Raw genomic sequence first — 21,532 nt, 5'->3', positions numbered from 1 at the left:
TTTTTCTACTCTTTCTATGTGTTTGGCTTAAACAAAACTTGCATATATATCTACGAAAAGTAATAATTTCCAATTCACATTGCAGAAGATACTGCATGGTTTTGAAAGGAATGCCTAGAGCTGGCAATGACTTTACTAGCAGGCAAACTATTACTTCTTGGAAAGGCCAAATCTTAAACTGATGTGCCAAGCATACCGAGGATGTTTTGATGCTAAGTACAATTTCAGGGTGTGTATTTTTTTTTTTTTTCCTTTTAAATTGCATTATGCTTGCAAAGCTGTAGAAACAACAAACCCAGCATCCCCTCTAGTGGCCACTACCTGTGCCTTTGAGGCATAGCTGGCAGAAAGCTCTAAATAGAGATCCACTTCTACTTAACTGTTATGTTTTTGGTTGGGTTTTTTTTTTTTGCACAACTGTGTTAGCATGCCTGTAAGTCAAAACTGTTACAGGTACCAAATTGCAACCAAAGCTATGATACAGGATTTAGGACACATTCATGTGATTGTGATGATGTTGAAAACAGGATAAGGAAGAAATGCTTTTCTTGGAAAAATCCCAAGAGTTGCAACATCTTCAACTCTCCCCGTTTCTAAAATCCTATTGATGATTATGGGGGTGTTTGCTTTGTATCGAATCTATTTTATGGCCTTAGGAGAACAGGAGTCTGTTCTTACCTCTGCAATTTTCCAGGGGGGAAATCTCAAAGTATCTGTAGTCTAAACTCAGGTTCTTCTTTTGGCAATAAACGTTTGAGAATGTCTGGAAAACACTCATGGTCTGATAAACCAGCATGGAATTTAAAAACAACCCAAGAGAAGACAACAAAAAAATCAACTCTTTTCCTTGCCAACTTTGAACTAGAGCTACCCCCCACTGTCATTTTATGAAACGAAAATGGGGAAAGAGGCTGGAGTGAGACCAAGCGCAGCTGCTGACTCATTCTCTGACCTTTAGCAACTTCCCTTAACCTCAGCACACCACAATCTTTATTTGGTGAAATGCGAGTAGGGCGCGTTTCGTAACAGCGTGCCGGAGCGCTAATTAATGGTGGTCAATCACCAAAGGTACTGGGCACCTGGTGATCGTTACATGAGATCCAGTCACCGTTTCTGCGCTGACGCCTTGAGTCACCCCCTCCCCCACGTCGGGGCTCGCGCCACGCCGGGCTCGGCGGAGCTGCGGAAGCCAAAAAGCGCGGCCTCTCCTCTCCTGCCTCCCTCGAGGCAGGACCAGGTCGGGCAGTGCCTGACCAGCCGCCAGCCTCACCGCCGCCCGCCCCCAACAGCGCAGGCCCCACCAGCGGCGAGGGTACACGTGTCCCTGTGATTCTTGTTTACTATCAGCCGAACGCGCGCGGGGCATCCTGGGGGCTGTCGTCTTATCGCCGCGAAGCTGACAGGCAGCGGCCGCTGCGATGACTACAGTTCCCAGAATGGCTCTTGCCTAGCCGGAGGAGGCATTGGCCAATCGAGGCTCTGCCTGGAGGTGATTGACGTGCAGCGTGGTGCAATCTACTGCCCAGGAGAGTCAAAACATGTCCGCCCTTCGGGCGGATTCGTGATAAGCAGGCCAGGCATCCAATAGGACGCGGCGCTGGCTTGAGGAACGTCGTCTTCGACCAGTCGGCGACCGACTTACCGTCATACTCGGGCGGGCCTTCATTGTGAGGAGGGAGGGGGAGGGGGAAGACGAGGGTAATTTGGTAATGGCGACGGGTTTGGTAAGTGTTACAAAGTTTGGAGCTGCCGCTTTTCGGGGTCTGCGAGGCCCCGGCGAGGGAGGGACGGGGTCCGCCGGGCTGGAGGGGAGCGACAGCGGCCGCGGACCTACTTGAGGAAGCTGCTGGCTCCTGTCAGCAGCAGTGGGAGCTTGTACATTGTTTACTGGGCGCTTTCTCTCAGCGGCCCGACGGAGCCGCCACCCTCCCCCACTGCCGGGCCAAGTCCCACGGGTTGTGTGGGAACGCTGGCTCCGCTTGGAGCCTTTCGGCGGCGGCGGCAGACCACGAAAGCAAGCGAAACAGAGTGGTTTTCCCCCCATTATTTTTTTTTTTCCTCCGGGGAGCTCACGCCCGCCCCAGTCTGTCAGAGCGAGGGCGCTCTGCCCTGCCGTGGGGAGTAGCGGCTATTTGGGGAAGGAGTTTGGGGGAAGCTTTGAGCCGAGTGGGCCCCTCGCGAGCACGGTTGAGCGTCCTTGGCCGGGGCGTAACGGCGGGCGTTGGGGTTCGGGGAGGCGCCCCCCACGTCTGCCCTCCCAAACAGTCCGAGCTGTTACGCAGTTGAGAATGAATGGGGCCTTGCGCGCATGCGCGGTGCCGGCAGAAGTTTATAAACAAGGGCAGCGTCCAGGCGGGGATCACATGACGGGTGGGGGTGGAGGGAGTGCGCTCCGGGCGCGGCCTCGGCCAGACGACAGGCCTGGGGGCTTCTCGGTGGCTGGGGTGCACTACGGAACGGGCTCGGGCGGGGGACGGCGCTCCTTTTCGGCCTCCCAGGTGGTAGCCGGCCGCTCTCCGGGGATCGCGTACTGACGCGTGCTCACGCGCCTCTCATTCTGCTGTAAATACCTTCCTTATGTAATCGAAGTACAGTTTGTTCTGCGACGGGTGGTTAAAGGTGTGGGGAGGGCAGTGCTTCCTCTGCGCCCCCCCTGGGCGAGGGTGGAAGGGGAAAGACAGCCAGTGGAGTTGGGTAAACTCTGTGGTTCATCCTGTGCAGTGCTAAAAGGTCGTCTGTGCAAAAACATCATGAATCATGTTCTGTGCTCCTCTGAGGCTCTGCCTCTGCAGCGTTTTTCTGGCACAGCTGTGTGAGTTGGGGATGTGAAGAGAGAATCCTTGATCAAAGCAGCTGTGCCAGTAAGTCTGTGGTGTAGATCCAGTCTTGCCGGTATGTTGTGTTTTACTTGGCGAAGCTGTAGTCCGAAGTTGTACTCCGAAACTGTACTCCATATTAAAACTCTACCCAGTGAGTTGCTGCAGGCATACACTTGGCCTGAAAATTCGGCAGTAGGTTGGGGGAAGGAAGGCAAATACCAGAAGGAAAGTCATGAGAAGCACTTCCAACCAGGCATTCCTGCATAGTGTGGTTTGGGTGGATGCTGCCCAGTTGCTGCTGAATCTCTTCTCAGCCAGTCTTTATTTTTGTCCTAAATATATTTTTGTCCCTCAAAAGTGGATGTGGCTTAGCTAATAAGCTTTTAGTTAATACCGACGTCGTTTCATTGTCACAAATTTACATGTTTTGAAGCACCAAGTAATAAATGATTTAGCCACTAAAGAAAATGGCAGTAATTATGATCCTGTGAAGCATAGCTTTACGAAGACATCTGTTGTAACAAGTTTTGAACATGATGTCAAATTAAAAAAATTAAAAAAACAACCTTCATGAGGTAATTAATGACCATTCTTCTTTGTGTTCCAGAACATTGAAAGAGTGAGGGTAAGAGAAGCACATAATGGCCAAAGTAGGCTTTAATCAAGTAGTATAAAAAAAAATTGAAAAATAAAGTTTGGTATTTTTTTTTCCTCTTTTTTTTTTTAATTGTTGGAGGATTTTTTCTTTTGGCACAGTGCTAGCTGTAGTATAGAGAGACTCCTAGAGAAATGCTTCGTTTCTCAAACAAGTGTTTTGTCAGACTAGTGTATTTTATCTGTACCTTATCGCTCACCTGTTGGGATACAAGGACTGGTACTTTCAGATCTTGGCAGCCCGCTGGAAGGAAAGTGAAGGTAGCATTCCTTAAATAAGTTAGCTTGTTCATTTTGGCAGACGAATGGGAAAGGGAGAGAGAGAAGGAAAAAGAAGGAGAAAAACAAGAAGATGTGGGGGGGAGGAAGTAAAGCAGAGGTAGAGAAAGGAAGCTCATAAAAAAGCCAGAAAAACAAGGAGTGGCATTTCAGACTTGGAGATAATCAAGGTCCTGACCTGTACTACTGAGTTCTGGTATCTCTGTTCAGAAATGGAGCTTTCTGCTTTTGGGGTGTTATGTAATTTTACTGTCTCTCATGGGCAATAGAGGAATAATTTGCATTAAAGATGCTTCTTAGAGGTGAAATGTGCATGCCATTGGTTATTTAATTTTTATATTCTTGTTTACCTTCCATCTTCACCCCTTAAAATCAGAATTGCATCATTGTTGCTTTTGTAGTCATGCTCTTTGAGAACAGTCAAGCATCTTTGTACGTTTGGAATGTAAGTGTATGTGTGTTTTGTGAGTATTTGAAAGATTAGGAGATGAGAATGTTAGACCTTTTCAATTTAAAAAAATTGACAGCTTAGATCAGGCCTATTCTGATGGGGTCAGTATGTAATTCAGAGGATTATGTCTCCAAATACTTTGTTAACTATATTGTGTATAGGACAAGCAGCAAAATAAACAAAAGCTTCATAGAATGAGTAAAAATGTGGAATATTGGTCATGTGGGCTGTATACACACAACACACTTTTACAGTTCATTAAAATAAAGCTAGTTCATTTTCATAATTATTATCAGATAACTGCATTTAGGGAACTTTAGGGATGATAGGCATATTAGGGTGTTTTTAGCTGTTTATTTCTCTAATGTGTTGCATAACAACTTACTTAGTGGCCATGCATGTGGTTGGCTTTGCAGATTTTCTCTCTTACTAAGATGCTTTTTCAGCTGTTTCAGCTGTTTTGTGAGGGACTCAGGAGTCTGCATTAAAGTACAAGGTAGTCAGGTAGCTTTAATTCATCATTGTCATCTGAAAAGAGCAATAGATAACCAAGTTACTGAAGACTGGATAACCTTGTTGTTCATCTTGTAGAGACAATGGTTATGTAGAGCAATCCCCCAGTTTCGACTGCTGAAGATTATTGAAAATATTTCTTGTGGTATAAATGCTACAATACTGGGATTTAGGGAAATGAAATTTGCTAGTAGAGGCTTCTTTTTCCACACAGTTAAGGATGTTAGTCATCAAATGTGTTTGAGATGTTATCTAGAGTTAAGATACTAAGGCATGTGAAGGGCAGTGAAAAAGGCTTCTGCAGATTCACCGATGGTGAAAGAGTAACTAGGGAAAGCATGGACCTGGTACTAAATGGTGTAGGAGATCTTACATCAAAAGGTGGAGGATGACACCTTTTCTCTTTGTTTGTAAGGCCTCTTGATGGGTTCCTCAAGTCCCTGGGCCTTGTAACACGTCTGACAGAGCAAGATGGTACTTTGTCTGCAGTAGATGAAGAGCAAGTTAGGGCAGGCCAGTTCTGTGAGCCAGCCACACACATGCAAGTTGGTGAGACTGTGTGGGACTTGTCATGGGAGCTGGCGAGTGTAACTGAGGATGGTCTCCAAAAGGCAGTGGATTTGGTGGCAAGAGGGCTCCAAATAACTGGAAAAAAGATGTCATGCCTGGCTTCAAGGAGGAAGATGTGGGGAAACTATGGGTTGGTCAGCCTAACTGTATCCTTTAGGAATATTGTGGAGCAGGTTCTGACAGCCTTGCCCTGACTCTTATAAGGCAAGATATAGTCCAAATGGATTAACCAAAGGCAGATCTCATCAGACTGACTCATCCAGTTGCCTTCTGTGACAGGCTGTGTGGTTCAGGGTACCAACATTGTGTACCTTGGCTTGAGTGATAATTGAGGAGATGACCTCAGATTATTGGAGGCAACAGGCTAAGGAAAGCACAGTTCAAGCGACATTTGGGGAACAACTTCTTTACAGCACTGAAACAGATTCCTGAGAAATGTTAGGGAATCACTGTCATTGAAAATACTAGAAACTTAAAAGGCCAGGGCCCCAAGCTGCCACATCTGACTTCAGAATTGACTCTGCTTTCTGCAGGGATTGTACCAGATCATCTCTAGATGTCTCATTCAAGCTAAATTATGCAGTGGTTCTCAACAGGATTTAGGGTTGTGGTAATGAAGTAGCTTGTCAAATGCAACTTAACCATCTTATTTATGTACAAATTTTAACTTCTGTCTCTTTGAAGTCAGATACTTTGGAGCATCCTAACATGGTGTGGGAAGTGAAGACAAATCAGATGCCTAATGCCGTTCAAAAACTCCTTCTGGTAGTGGACAAAAGAACTTCAGGGATGAACGAGTCGCTGGAGTTGCTGAAGTGTAATGAAAACCTGCCTTCTTCTCCTGGATATGCATCCTGTGATGAACACATGGAACTTGGTAAATAACATAACTTCTGTGGATGAAGCTACAGTTTTCCTGTAGTGAAATTACTGGAAGTTGGCTAAGTGAGATTGTTGATTTTTAAACCTGAGTAGGGCAGTGGTTATGACAGTGCATTGTGACATCTGAAGGTCTTACTTTGCAGTCACTTTTACTTTTAGCCCATTTCCAGTTCTGACACACTGGCCTGCTGACTTAGATGTGCTCTTGAACTGAGAGCTACAGGTTTATACACCTGATCTCCAGAGAAGTGTTTTTTGGCTCAAGAATAACAAACTTACAGAAAGCTCAAGAGCTCCTCCTTAAGGAAAATTCCACTGCTTCAGATCAGCTGCATATAGAGAGTCTGGGCTAAAGGAATATTTAACTTCAGTTCTCGTATACTGAGGAAAAATAGCGTGTGCTTAGAGAGTATTGGTATAATCAATGAAATACTTAACTGAAGTCATAGAATGATTGAGAATAGCAATACCCAGTTACACAATAACATGTAACACAGACTTCTGTTAACAAGCTGAACTCTTTTCTGCTGTTCTGTATAACATACACCTGTGAAATGTGTAAATTATTGATAGAAATTCACCCCTACTGGGCTGTATACACAGATTTCTTGACTTCTGAGTTACTCAATTCTGTTTCCCTGATGGAAATACGAAAAACTTTTACACTTGTACAGCCCCTGGCGTTGACAGTTTTTAGGTTCATACCTGCTAGGACAGATTAATTTAGTAGCCTTTTGTTGACTGTTTTAGTATTTCAGTAAAGTATGTTGCTACTTTGCATAATTCTGCAGTACAGTTCTGTGTAATCTAGTCAGTTTGGTAAAAATTTGAAAGCCAGAATTACTTGTTACTGAATGTTTTTCTTAAATTGCTTGTATGAATGTGTGATAGACCAGAGATGGGATAATTTCTGTGGCCGTTTCCAGTATTTCAGTATTAGTATAGGGTTTGTGAAATGTTGGTATGATATGAGAAAATACAACTACCTTGTTAGGTTTCCTTTTTGATTTTTATTTACAAGATTTGGCGTCAACTAGACTTTATCAGTGGGTATAACAATGATAATTTGTGCATTTGTTTGTAGATGATCTTCCTGAGCTACAGGCTGTGCAGACAGATTCTACCCCACCTGCACTTTTTCAGCTTGGTGCTGATGTTTCACATCAGGAGTGTTCAAGACCTTCGTGGAACCAACATACCTCAAACAGCAATTCAGAAAGTGCTTATTCTTGTGAGAATGGTGTGAACTGGTTGACAGAACTAGCAAATATAGCCACAAGTCCACAAAGTCCTTTGATGCAGTGCTCCTTTTATAACAGGTACTGACATTCATTTCAGTTTTGAACTCTTAAGATTTGTAATGTTATGTTTCCAGAAACATTTCCTTCACTCAGTCTTCAACACCTCTGACTGTGAACTGGAACCCTGTTTCTGATCTTTTCCATATAGTAACTTTATTTTTTCTGTGGAAGAGAGTACAGGACTCATTTCAGAGCCTCTTGCAAGAGCTGCTTAATTGACAGCCGTGAATGAGTTAGGATGGCATAAGGACATTGCCTAACCACAGAAAGTTCAGAAATTGTGGGCATTTACCTATTGTGAAGCAGCAGATGAAAAAATAGGATGAATTTGTTACATTGAATTCCTAATACTTACTAGTGCATTGACCTTCAGTTTTTTATTTTCTTTTTTAAGAGCTAATGTGCTGTGTTTTTTATTGATACTGTTTCAGATTTCAGATCTGCAAATTCTATAAGGCTCTGGGAAGCACTGCTAGATCTTAGACATTCCTGGGCTCCACCTTTTATTGTACAGATTTGGTCTTGAGTTTATAGTAAGAAAACAATGTAGGTGGGATTTAATAATCAGGACATAGCTGATGTGCCTATGTAAGAATGGGGTATTCTGCTTAAGGTATTTGTAAAAACTTCAGCATTGTGACAAGGAGCTGCTGGCATGGTGGTAGTACTGTCATTGGGGTGATGTATAGAAATTATGCAGGTGTTGTGCTAAATACTGCCTTTGCCTGAGCTTGTACCCTTTAATCATCCCTTTTGCATACTGCTGTTTGGGAAGTTTTGTTTGTGGCTCACGCAGAGAGAAATATTTGTTAAATAAAAGCATAGTCTTATCTTAATCTGAGAAATTTTAAAATACATTTTTGTATTGTAGATCATCTCCTGTTCACATAATAGCTACAAGCAAAAGTTTACATTCCTATGCACGTCCTCCACCAGGATCCTCAAAGAATGATCCTAACTTCTCCAAGAATGATTTGGATGAAACACCAGTCAGACACGAAAGGGTGAGTGCTTCTGAAACATTCCTGAAGTAAAGAAAGATGCATGAGTAATGGATTAAGTTTTTTTTAAAATAGGAACTAGTTTAAAATAAAATATGAATCTGTTTAGTTTTAATACCATTTCTATTTACTACAGATTTTATGTTACTTTTTAGTTTAGCCAGTGCAGTAGGATTGTAGTGCTGCATTGTAGAGTCCATATTTTTGTGAAGATACCACGTTCTAAGAAAGCTCTGCTTTTCTTCTGATTCCTTCTGTAGCAAGCTTTACTGTAATACAATTTTTTGTCTGTTGCCTTGAAATAAGGAACCATCTTCTTTTCACAGAATCACAGACCTTGAAAGACCGTCTAGTCTAACCCCTCTGCTTGAACAGAATTACCTAGAGCAGGTGACACAGGAATACATCCAGGCAGGCTTTAAATGCCTTCAGTGAAGGAGACTCCACAACCTCTCAAGGCAGCCTGTTTCAGTTCTCTGTCCACCCTCACAGTGAAAAAATTTTTCCTTATGTTTACATGGAGCCTCCACTGCTCCATCTTGCACCTGTTGCCCCTTGTCCTATCATTAAACATCACTGAGAAGAGCCTGGCTCCATCCTCCCAACACTCACCCTTCACATATTTATACACATTAGTGAGGTCACCCCTCAGTCTCCTCTTCACCAAGCTTGGGACCAAGCTGCCTCAGCCTTTCCTTGTAAGGGAGATATTCCACTCCCATAATCATCTTTTTGGCTCTGTGCCACACCCCAGCATGCCATTGGCCTTCTTGGCCACAAGGGCACATTGCTGGCTCATGGTCATCCTGTTGTCCACCAGGACTCTAAGGTCCTTTTCCCCAGAGCTGTTCTCCCAACAGATCAGCCTCCAGCCTGAACTGGTACATGATGCAAGACTACGCTGCTTGTATTTCATTAAATTTATCCCCACCCAGTTCTCCAGCCTATCCAAGTCTTGCTGAATGGCAGCACAACCTTCTGGTGTGTCAGTCACTCCTCCCAGTTTTGAGTCATTGGCAAGGTTGCTGACAGTGCTGTTCCCTCATCCAGGTCATTGATGGGTATATTGAACAGCACTGATCCCATTACTCACCACTGAGGGACTCCACTAGATACAGGTGTTCAACTAGACTCCGTCCCATTGACCACAACTCTCTGACTTACTTCCTTCAACCAGTTCACAGTCCAGCTCACTACCTGATTGCCGAGAGCATGCTTCCTCAGTTTAGCTGCAAGCCTTTAGATACACCAAACCTGTCAGGCCTGCTTTTTCATTTCCTGTATATTAATTTGTGTCTGAAACATGTCTCTTAAAAGACATGATGGAATTTTTCCCAGTGATCTATGTAGACCTGACTTGTCCTTATAGTTTTCCAGTAATTTAACCGTAGACTAATGTGTGCTTTGAATGGCTCCGGGGATCACTAAGCGATGATAACTTATCAAACACTTGTACCTAAGCTTAAGATTCTGTAGATGTGAAATAAAACTCAGGATGGTGCACGTGATCAAAATACTCAGTCACATCACATTCTTTGATTTTTCCCTTCATGTAACATTCTTACTCGTATTGAAGGCAAAATGACAACGTAGATGCAAATTAGCACAGGTGTCTAAAAACTTGAGACCAGCCCTAAAATCTTCCATGGTAAAATAGCAACACCATTTTGGTTTTTTTAATAGGTGAATAGTGAATCAGAATCTGGCATTTTCTGCATGTCATCACTTTCAGATGATGATGATTTAGGATGGTGCCATTCCTGGCCCTCAACTGTTTGGCATTGTTTTCTGAAAGGTAAAATAACATGTTTCATCAAACAAATACTTGTCTTCTCTTGTCTTTTTGGGGGGGGTGGGATTTGTTTGTTTCTTTTTCCTCTTTTTTGTTGTTTTGTTTTGTTGTTGTGGTTGATACTTTTTTACATAAGACTAACACTTTGGGTGTTTAAAAAAATCCATTAGGCTCTCGCCTGTGCTTTCACAAAGGACACAATAATGAATGGCAGGATGTTGAGGATTTTGCAAGATCTGAAAGCAGTGGAAAAGAGGAAAATCTCCCAGAGAGTCCTTACAAGGTAGCTATTAGTTTTAACAAATTGATCTCAGTACTTGCCGCAAATGTTTAGTTTCTTGTCTTACCCCATTGCCTTTAATTACTGTCTCAGGAAGATGGGTTTATAGTAAAGTAGAGTAGATCACTGTACTATTTGACTGTTGTGCTATAAAACAATTGAACTCAGTTAATTTAGGTGTATTTCAAATGTTACATTGTCTTTATTAATTTGTACGGAGGGCACTTACCATGGTGGTACTTCTAAAGTAATGTAAGATGATGAGTATGCACCTGCAGTATACACAGTATGTGTTTCCTCTAGGGGAAAAATTCTGAATTGTATGTATGTTTACAGGGATATGGTTCTGATGGTTTGAAGTTGATTTCTCATGAAGAAAGCGTTTCCTTTGGTGAGTCAGTGCTAAAGCTGACTTTTGACCCTGGCACAGTGGAAGATGGCTTGCTCACAGTAGAATGCAGACTTGATCATCCTTTTTATGTTAAAAATAAAGGTATGAAACGCTACAAATACACTTGGTTATGTATTACAATACTCTTAGCAAGTGGTTGCAGATTTTATTGATACCCCATGTTGTCGAAGAAATTGATAGAAGCAGCGTTGTAGAACCAGTTTACTATCCTTGTAAAGAAATCCAGAATTTGAACAAAGCTGTAAAGCTACAGAAATACTGCATATTTCTTAAGGAAAAACTTGATCATGTATGTAAATGGAGCTCAGGACAGCTGATAAACTGGGGGGGGAGAAAGGAAGGATGCAAACAAGGGAGGTTTTTTCTCACTTGTTAAACATGGAACTTCTCATGATGAAAGTTTCCAGGTTTTGATTACCACTTTTGCTAGAATGAGATTTTATGAGATAAGTATTTGCGGTAAGAATTCCATGAGTAAGTGTTTCTGGCTTTTCTTCCGGGTGAAGGAAATTCCATCAGGGCATTTTTATAAAGTGATACCATTTAGAGAGATAGGATTGCTCCAGTTAAGAACTAGAGAGATTGTCTGGACATTTGTCTAATTTAACTCTTTACCACTTCAGGTTGGTCATCTTTTTATCCAAGCTTGACTGTGGTACAGCATGGCATTCCATGCTGCGAAATGCATCTTGGAGATCTGTGTCTACCTCCTGGACACCCTGATGCCATTAACTTTGATGATTCAGGTGTTTTTGATACATTTAAAAGGTAATTTTTGGATAAAGTGGCTTCAGTGGTTCTTGTATTTAATGAGTAGGCACCTTAAGTCTACAAGAATTTGAAGCATTGTGTAGAACAAAAAGAGAATACTTTTGGTAATATAAGATAAACATGAGGGGAAAATAAAAATTAAATGCTAGGAACAGTGTGTAATTATGTGCTCTGATAAACAACAAAGTAATGCCTTGTGGTGAAATCACTTTTTAGCCCCTTGTTATGAAAGTTTAACACAGATTTGGTAAAGCAGTAAAAATACAAATCTGTATAAATTCTGAAGAATTTATAAGGCAGGTTGTATTTGAAAAGCCTAGTGCAGTTTTCCCCCAAGAGTGAGCTACTAACTTGTGCTTCATGTGAGCTGTATATCTGAATTACCTGAGGTGTTTCTTAGTAATAAATGGATGTCCTGTGGCTTTAGAGTACAGTACTTCAATAATAAGTTCTTAGTATTTCTGTATTTTCTGCTTTTTATGATTCTTTTCTAGTATAGCAAACTTACCTAACTTCAGCGTTTGATTAGCTTTGAGGTTTGCCTTGCTTTGAGCAAGAGATTCAACCAGATAGCCTTCAGAGGTGCTGTCCAACATAAAGTGTTCTGGGATTCTATGGAAACAGTATATTTCTATACTAGTCTGAGATTTCTCTGTTTAGTGGAATCCATCTTCTGAGATGTTAGTTCCTTTTAACATCTGTTTTTAGTCCAGTCGGGTTTGGTTCATTTGGGATTTTTTTATGACAGAAAAAGCTAATTGAAAATGCTGTTTGCAGTTCAAGCCCTAGGAGTTCTTGTATGATTTTGGTCTGGCACAGAGAGTGATTTGAGATTGCTTGTCTTCACTTGTCTGCTTTTTTCCTTCTTACTAACTCCCGCTATAAACTGCATACATAGAGAGCTGTTAGAGTCGTTATATTTACACCTTGAGGAAGAGATTTGTATTGTCTCCCTTATTCATCCTGAAGCCCAGCTACATACTGTCTGGGCACTTCAAACTCCTTGTTTCTCTTCCTGGACAGAAGGGAGCAAGTCACTGAGAAAGGAGGACGTGGCAGCAGCTATGGTTAGCAGGACAGAAGAATTCAAAATCCTGTTGATAGGAATTGTGCTGGACTGTTTGTAGAACAGAGAGGTCCTTTTTCGTTATCTTGTGAACTTCCTCCAAGATTGTTGACATCATCCCTTCTTTATTGTTTTTCTAAGGGTTTTAGGAGGCAACACTTCAGGCACCACCCTTGTTTAGGTTCTGCTCCACATAAAGGAGCTTCCTGTGCTGATGGGGGGCTGGAACTACCACTTGGCATATTGCTTTGCTAGTAGTTCCTGTTTTGTGTTTGCAAAAAAGCTTTTGAAAACTCTTAATTTTTTCCCATAAATTACACAACTAGAGCCACATTGACCAGTGAGTAAGCAGAGCCTTAGGGTTGTGGTGCTAGCTTAGTGTTTTAGATTTATGATCGAGTGATACCTTTACAAGTGTGGTTTCCCCATTTAGCAAGGTAAAGACGGTATAGCCCATGTTTCTCAGACTGATATGCTCACATCTGGAGATAAGTCTGTGGAACTGAACTTCTTCTGTAGTGGTTAGAGGTTAATTGCAGTTGTTGGTCAACCAACAATTACATCAATTTATGGAATTTGGAGGTTTAAACTCATCCACACTGTTGAAATATCAATGGATCTCACATTTTGGTCACTAGAGGGCAGACATTTGTCAAGTTTGAATCAAATAGTTTGCAACATCATGGGTCTCTAAACAGTATTTTAATTGCAGTGGAATGTTTGTCTTTAAAATAATACACATTTAACTGCCTAGAGAGGGTATTTGTATAATAGTGTGTGTATATATATAATTTGTTTTAATACAGTGTTTTCATATTTGTAATTAATACATATTTGCAAGGGACCTTAATGCTTATTCTTCTGACATCAGTTGTCCCTTTCAGTACCTGTCATTCACTGACCAGATGTGATTTATCGTAAGGATAGAAGCATAAAGGAAAAAACCTTCCTTCAAAAGAGGGTGAAATTTGAAGACCATGTATAATTACAGTGTTTGGTTTTTATACTGACATCTGCATCAGGCACAAATCCTTGTTACACGAAAGAGACCAGAACATTAGAAATGTAGCATAGATGAAGGATGAACAGCTGTGTAGGGATTTTACATGACAATTAATTGACCATTTGATCATCTCTTTTTCTTGTAGCTATGATTTTACACCAATGGATTCCTCTGCAGTTTATGTGCTAAGCAGCATGGCTCGCCAGCGTCGCGCTTCTCTATCTTGTGGAGGATCAAACCACCAAGATACTGAGAGATCAGAATGCAGTAGTAAAAACTGTGCATCTACTGCATCGTCTCAGCTTTCCTCCAATTCTTTGTGCAGCAAAGCTGGCAAAAGCCACAGCTCAGGGACTGCAAGTACTGTGAGTGCCACTTCTCCAAACAAGTGCAAAAGACCAATGAATGCCTTCATGCTTTTTGCCAAAAAATACAGAGTTGAATATACTCAGATGTATCCAGGGAAAGACAACAGGTAATGGTCTAAAATTACAGTTTTGTTATCACTGGTGAGCTAGCAGAGTATCTGTGTCCCACCTTTCAATTTAAGTGGACTACATTTTGCATAGAAATAAAATTTGTGTGTTTTGTTTCAAGAACCATGTTTTGAAAGGTGCTGACACAAAAATTTGTTTATAGGTGGACTTTAAATGTGCAGTACTCAGCAGATTTGACATAAACCATTTTTGGCAAACTTACCTTCTGAGAAAGCATTTGGGTAAAGCAACTGACATGTATATGTGTGCACAGCAGAGTCACAAATAAGCAGCAGTCTTTGTTTACACTGATAAGAAATCTTCGTGGGGGAAAACTACCAAGCTCTCTGCTCATGTACAGTAATGGAAAAGGGACATTTCTGATTCTTCTGAGTGAGTCTTGACATGTTACTGCAAATCCTTCAGTGAAGTTACTATACTTTTTTCTCTGTATATCATACTGACAGTACTGACTGTTGGGGTATCTGAAAGCTCTTCATCCAAATAGTACATTGCCAAATTTTGCAATCTCCTAAAGGCATTCAACAGTCTGCTGAAACTTGCAAGAAGAGTCATGTGAGCATATGTTTGTAGGAGGGTTCTGTGTTGGTTTGTTCTTTTTAGTTTTACCTATATGCATGTTCATGTCTACACTCGTTTTTGATAAAGGTCTCCATTATATATATTTTAAATAATCATAATATTCTGTTCTGTTTGTGCACAAGTATAAACTAAAATGCATGAACGTGCACTGATCTTATAATCAGATTTTTAACGTATATAACATAATGAAAAATGGTATAGTAAAAATTGTCACATAAAAATTGTAGTACTAAATTTAGTAAAAGCTAAAGGTGACAGGGCTCTGAGAGGGTTTTGCCTATTTTATAATGTTCTGGTAAGGAGGCTGTAGGTGGTGCTGAGAAATAAAATGCTACCATGCAAATGATGCAGCCTTAAATCCTGACCAGTCTTGCGTGTTCTGCTGCATTTATAGTCATTTCAGTGAAGCACATCTGCTGCCTTTAAATCAATTTCAACTACCAGTGAGAACTGGAACAGACAGTCAGCTAGGGAAGTTCATGATGGCTATGTATTTAATTTAAAATGTTGATTTCAAATGGGTGCAGTGAACTGGAGCTGCAACTAGATGGACATGATAATAAGTCAAATATTTCAGTGAGCAGGTTTACTTTGAAGGAAAGTGATAACAGAGTTAGAAGCATGCATCAGTGTGCACTGCTCATGTGCTGTTTGGAGGCAGTTTCTTGGCAAGTACAGAAGAGATGGTAAGAGTTCGTGATCACTGATTTGACAGGCATTCAGCTACTGTCATTTATGTATTGCTGGGGCATTCAGCTGTTCAGAGGCAACTCTCATGTTTTGTTTTTTTTCATTGTAAATACCTATGTGCCATTTTCAGATTGCCACGTAAGGGTTGGTTGCATGTAGTGCCCTTTTCTGTGCACTGGAACTCTTGTGTTTGCTACAGTTACTTTTCTTGTGCATTAAAGAAAGGACAGAGTTAAGCCATTTGTTCTGAGACAAAGTAGCTCAAGCCATGTCAACAAGATAGCTGTAAATACTTGGTGCAAGTCAGCGTTCATGTGATGCTCAAGCATACTGTGGACTGCAGGACTGTACTTGAGATACTGTGTTACGGTGGCACTTGTTTCTTCTAGATTATTGCTGTAACTGCAGCTGAACTTGATTGTGCATTCAGAAATACTTTGAATAACATGAGTAGCATACATGCTGAAGATGAAGAAAATCATCTGAACTAAGAACAGCACTCATTATTACTTACTAAACTTGGGGCGTTCTCAGATACAGTTTGACAATTCCTTTTGAGTGAATCGCAGTATAAGGGGTTGCATCCTGCATGCTAATGTGTTGCTAAAATATTGGCAGGTATCTTACAGCATTTTAAGAGCACAAAGGCAGTATGCAGAGCACTGCAAAGTTCTGATGAGGTGAAGGACACCAAAGGCAACAATGTTGTAGGGTGACTTTGTTCTCACTTGTTTCTGGTCAGAAGAATTAGGTCTCTGTTATGTCAGGAAATTTCTCAACATGTTTTCAGAATCTATAGTTCTCTCATTGAACTGTTTCTGTAGAGAAGTGGAGGGTTTGTGTCTATCAGATTTTTCAAGCATTTGAAACTCACAGAGCTGTACTGACTTTCAGTGCCTCAGTGCATTTTTTTCCTCCAGTGGTATAAAGCACGTTTTTTTATTTGAAATACAAAGATTTCATATTGTGTTTGTTTGGAAATGCAGTGGCTTTTCCAGGAAACTTGCTTTCTCTGGGTTATTTTGTTCTCTCCTGGGGGTATGAGTGACCCAGTACAAACCGGTGACCAAAACCAGACAGGTTTCTGGGGCTGTTGATTTGCCCCTGGATACTGCCAAATCAGCTAGTTAAACCTGTGTGTGTTTACTTCTGACAGACCAAAGTCACTGGTTCTTAATTTGGATAGAAACCCAGAAATTCCATTGCTGAAGAGACAGGCTGTGCAAATGGATAGGATCTGGTTGCAACATTCAGTAGTTTAGAGCTAAGGAGTCACCAGAGCATGTGACAGCATAGGCTTAATGGCAGTCCCCACGGGGTCCTTTTCTGTGCTCCCCAAGTACTCTGCAGCTTGTGGAAGCCCAAACAGTGGTGTCGCAGGATTAAATTCCCTTTTCATGTTGCAGAAAAGTCTTCAGAACTGCTGTATGTAAAATGCTATGGAAATGGTTGATGGCACTGATCTTGATTCTTTTAGTCTGAACAGCTTGGCTGCCAGCAAGGAACTTTTCCATGTGATAAAGTACTGAGTTGTATGTACCTCTGTCTCCAAGCTGGCCATAGAACTGACTGTAATGTGAGCCAAAGCATGCCTACTCAGTAGGTTAGTAATTGTCATTGATAAAAGAGCTGTTGTCTAGAGATTTTCATTCAGCTAAAGGATGGAGTTCAAGCTTTAATGGAATATTGATCCAACATTTGGGAGTGCAGTTAAGCAATTTGGCATGATAATACAGGGAAATGTTGTCCAAAGACATAAGCTTTATAAGGAGTAGAAAAACCAATTCATTCAGCTTCTGGAAATGATAGCAGGGGTTTCAGAACAAATGCTTCCTTCTGTGCACAAGTGGGAACTTACAGTGTGTTCTGCCCAGTCTGGGTTAAAGGTGGAGGACATTACACATGTCTACTAAATAGACACGGGGGTTTGTAGTTAACCAAATACTTGTTTGGCTGAGGTCATATTCAGGTCATTGCCCTGATTATTAGAGAACATATTTGTAGCAAATCTGTCACAGTCTTCTCATACAAAAGTAGAGCAATACAAATGTGAGTTACCATTTGGTGGTGGTGTTCTCGTTTTTTGTAACATTCCTATTTTGCTGGTTTATGTCAGTTGCTGTGTGTTCAAGTGTACATGCTCTGAAATGTTACAATGTGCATTGACCCATGCTTGGCTCACACAAGAAGTCTCAGCTGTCAACTGTTACAAGAAGTATAAGAAGATAATAAAAAGCATGATTGTTCAAAAAGAAAGGGCTTTAAAGATACAGTTGATTTCCTTTGTATGCATTATTTCCATGTTTAACTTTTGTCTTCTTTTAGGTGCCGAGATAAAATAATAAGGGTGTTTCTTAACACCCTGTCCTGACCTACTGTAAACATTTATCTTGCAGAGCCATAAGTGTGATACTTGGTGACAGGTGGAAGAAAATGAAAAATGAAGAAAGACGGATGTACACACTAGAAGCCAAGGCCTTGGCAGAGGAACAGAAGCGTTTGAATCCCGACTGTTGGAAACGAAAACGAACAAATTCGGTATGCTTGTGAAGCAGTCGTCTTCTTTACGCGGTTAACTGCGTTCATACAGTAGCTACAATGGTAGCTGTCCAGACCTTCATGCTGCTCCCATGTTGTGTAACCTCGCAGATAGTTGGCAGGAGGTGTGTCAGTATTTTATGAGAGTTCCATGAATTCCATTGCATTTAGATTGTGAAATGCAGGAGGACGTGTGACCTTTCGCTGCAAGTTCCTGACTTTATGAGGTGGTACCTGAATTACATCTGTCCCTTCCCCTCAAACAGTTTTAACAAAACCTTTCTCTGTTGTGATTCACTCAGTAAAAGCCTTTGCTTTACTTTAGTCCTCATTTATATCTGCATGTGTAAAGTTATTGAGGGAGCAATTTAATTTTTTTCCATTAATCTCTTTCTGTTATTCCTCTGTTTTAATTGCAAAATAAATACAATAGATAACGCTTCTGTAGGGAAAGAAACTGTTGCCCACTTCGAATTTAAGAGTGCACAGCAGTGTATTAGTAGGTGATGAATGCTTTTAATGTAATATCAAAACAAGGAGATTCTGACAACCTGCATATTGAGCTGGAAGAGTATGTTGGAAGGAAAGATCCCCTGAAGTGCATGCAATGGCAGGTCCTTTCATCAGCCCTTTTATGGCTGGCTAGGAGCATCAAACATCCTGTGGATTTCACAGGTTTAAGATTTCATCCTCAAACCCCTATCCTTTCATGTGTAAATGAGGCTACTTTCTCAAGAGCATATGCAAATGTTGCCTTAAGACTGAATAAGAAATGCTCCTGCACTAAGTCGCTTCTTACTGCTACACATATTTGGTGCCGAGTTTTCAGTCCCTTGTTGCAGAAGGGTTCCCAGCTGCTAGGCACAAGCTGTTTTTCTGTTCACTGTATTCTATTCTAATCAATCATGACAGCTTCTGTTAGAGTTCCTTGTGGAAAAATACTACTCTTTACTTGCTTTTACTGTACAGCACTCTTGGGCATTGTATGGTGAGATTGAGTTCACTTCACACGTCCACCTGTGAGCTTAAGGAACTCAGTGGGACTGTTTATGTGGAACTGAAAGACATGGTGATGGCTTGGCCTTTCTAGGGATGGCTTTCTTACCCTGCCTTGTAGTAGGGCCTTTGTCCTTAGGGTCTTCCAGCCAAGGTAACAATACTGGCAGAACCTATTACACCTCAGTGTTAAGAGCAGGAAATACCTTTTTTTGTATTTTAATGGCTTCATTTCAGTGTACTAAGAATGTTTGCAGCTTGATCACTTTACCAAGTAATGATGCTGGACTGCAGGCTGTGATAAAGAAGTCTTGGTCATCAGGAGGAAACATCATCTGTTGCGGCTTTTGATGTCCTCTGAATAACTGACCAATGAGTACAAGTGCTCCTGGCTTTCAAAACCAGTGTTTGCTACATTTAAGATAATGTCTAGTTCCTCTTTGCCTGGTAACCCCTAACCTGTTTTTTCTCTTTTCCCAGGGATCACAACAGCATTAAGCCAGAATTTTCCTGTTAACTCTGTATTTACAAAATGGCTGTTGCTTGATGGCAAGAAGATGCAGTATCAAGGTCTTACTATTTGTTGTGACTTTGTGTGACCACAAAATACTGGCACCGTCAAGTCGGAAATGATCTAATATGAGTGCAGATTTGCTTTTTGCAATAGAACATTAAGTAAGCTGAAACTATCAACATTTTAAACCAAATTGCCTTATTTTTTTCTTCCAAACTTCATATATGTATCAGGTAATATAGGCTTGAAAATGGATATCCTGTGGTGCTACAGTACTTTAGAAGAGGCAAAGGAGATGTGTAAAAATGTTTATTTTTAAAAGAAAATGTACAAAACCGGGAATTTTAAAATACATAACAGCTGTTTATGTACATTGATTCTTATTGCTGATTAATATGTATTGCACAACCATATTACTTTACTTTCTGGTTTTTTTCTCAAATGGCAAAGTGTATTATCAGCCTCTGCTTCCCAGCGCTGCCACTAAGTTACCCAAGTGTGTGGAAAAGGGAGAGCCTAGTATAATGTAGCTGTGGAGTTGCTTCCGGGACTGCCATGTATCCAGTTTGTATCCTTAAGTGAGATCTCTTCCTTGCACCAGCTGGCACTAGTGAGAGCTGTTACTTCTGGTGGAAACAATGGCCCAGGACAGGATGAAACAAGTAGGTAGCATTATCTCAAGAAAAATGGTGCTGTTGATATTGCCACCATGGTAGTTTTAACTCTGTGTTTTGTCTTTGCCACATATTCTACAATATTTTATTTTGCCATAAGACATCTTTACGGTGGGGGCAAACTTTGCACTTAACTCTTCGTGCAACACTTGCACTCTTCTTTTCCTCCGTCTAAACCGAGAGCAGCTGCGTTAGGTTGTCGATGGCTTCTGCTGTGACCTTTTACAATCATGGCTTTTCCACAGCTCTGTGTTTCTTTTTTTGTTTTTAAGAATCACAACTGTAAATTTCAGTCTATGACACGTCTACATGGTGTTGCCCCCCGAGATTTTTGCACACTATATTCTTGTATATTATTACAAATAAATTCATTAAAATTTGGTGTTGTGTAGTTTATAACATGAAGACAGCTCATCACTAAGCCCTACAGAGGCAAACTTCTGCATCAAAATCTTTATGTGGACCCATCTGAAGTATATTATGACACTTCCCAGCTGTTGGGAAGCTGCTGAAGATTTCAAATACTGGATTCAGGGCTGGATTCAGTCATTGATCTTTATTACAGTGTAAGCAAAAAGTTGAAATCAATATAAATTACTTCAAAGCGAAGAGCAATGCAATAGAGAATCATTTATGTTACTTAGAAATATTTTCCATTGTGTTAAAAATCAGCAAATTTTAGATGGAAACTGGTGGTTCTGGCATTCCAGAAGGAGGATTTTCTGAACAAGGCTAAAATATGTCCAACTGTTCAAAAACGATACTCGTAGGAAAAGAGCTATTCCTTATTTGAGATATTCAGCAACTGTACTGTAATTGTTATGCTCTAATTTTATACCTTTCTAAACTTGAATCCTAAAGAATAATTTTCTTTCATTAGATGTAGACTTAACAGCACATAAAAATTGTATGATTTCCTTATAGTATTTGTGTATAAATAAGTTCCTATAATGCAAACATAAAGCAAGAAGAAGGAATTTTCACAGGTGGATGGTAGGTAAACAGATTTCAGGGTAAAGCTTATGTATTTGGGAATAATTTACATGAACCAGAAGTAAGTCTGTTGCACTCAGGACCTGTGATTCTGTTACTATCCATACCCTGTTTGGAGAGCGTCATCCAGAGGACGTTCACTGAAGGGTCGACATCGCTTTCTGCAGCAGCTGAACCATTATGGGATAGACTGGGGCAAATTCCTTTCCCTCTCTTGTTCTTACTGATTGAACATAAGCTTCCAGTGCACCACT

General features: G+C 40.9%; 2 protein-coding genes across 5 annotated transcripts in view; one reads left to right on the top strand and one right to left on the bottom strand.

Annotated features, from left to right (window-relative positions):
* Window positions 1-1,662: 1,662 nt before the first annotated feature.
* HBP1 (HMG-box transcription factor 1) lies at window positions 1,663-20,665 on the top strand. 2 transcript variants are annotated; one of them, XM_068166907.1, is made up of 11 exons: window positions 1,663-1,724; window positions 5,971-6,163; window positions 7,253-7,487; window positions 8,341-8,473; window positions 10,154-10,265; window positions 10,433-10,545; window positions 10,879-11,035; window positions 11,578-11,722; window positions 13,940-14,269; window positions 17,960-18,101; window positions 19,578-20,665. In XM_068166907.1, the coding sequence occupies exons 1-11, from the start codon at window positions 1,710-1,712 to the stop codon at window positions 19,593-19,595; spliced, it is 1,593 nt and encodes a 530-aa protein (XP_068023008.1). In that variant the 5' UTR covers window positions 1,663-1,709; the 3' UTR covers window positions 19,596-20,665. The 2 variants fall into 2 exon arrangements, with proteins under 2 accessions (XP_068023008.1, XP_068023016.1); XM_068166915.1 differs by lacking the exon at window positions 1,663-1,724 and adding an exon at window positions 2,431-2,562.
* The window catches only part of COG5 (component of oligomeric golgi complex 5), a 181,775-nt gene continuing 180,148 nt past the window's right edge, over window positions 19,906-21,532 (bottom strand). For 2 of the 3 annotated variants that reach the window (XM_068166880.1, XM_068166898.1), the window contains one exon: window positions 19,906-21,530. In XM_068166880.1, the coding sequence (XP_068022981.1) occupies window positions 21,416-21,530 (115 nt within the window). In that variant the 3' untranslated portion in view covers window positions 19,906-21,415. The remainder of the gene's footprint in view (window positions 21,531-21,532) is intronic. The other variant, XM_068166887.1, reaches the window with a different exon arrangement.

Source organism: Melanerpes formicivorus, unplaced genomic scaffold, assembly GCF_026170545.1.
Source record: "Melanerpes formicivorus ecotype bairdi unplaced genomic scaffold, bMelFor1.0.p_v2 SCAF_3, whole genome shotgun sequence".
NCBI classification, from domain to species: Eukaryota; Metazoa; Chordata; class Aves; order Piciformes; family Picidae; genus Melanerpes; species Melanerpes formicivorus.
Note: the sequence above shows the minus strand (reverse complement) of the source record. Positions and strands in the feature narration are given on the sequence as shown.

What these genes read in the sequence shown, in the direction of transcription:
- HBP1 (XM_068166907.1), top strand. An exon ending in TCCCAGAGAGTCCTTACAAG is followed by an intron (nt 10,546 to 10,878) that starts GTAGCTATTAGT and finishes GTATGTTTACAG; the next exon opens with GGATATGGTTCTGATGGTTT. An exon ending in TTTTTATGTTAAAAATAAAG is followed by an intron (nt 11,036 to 11,577) that starts GTATGAAACGCT and finishes TTACCACTTCAG; the next exon opens with GTTGGTCATCTTTTTATCCA.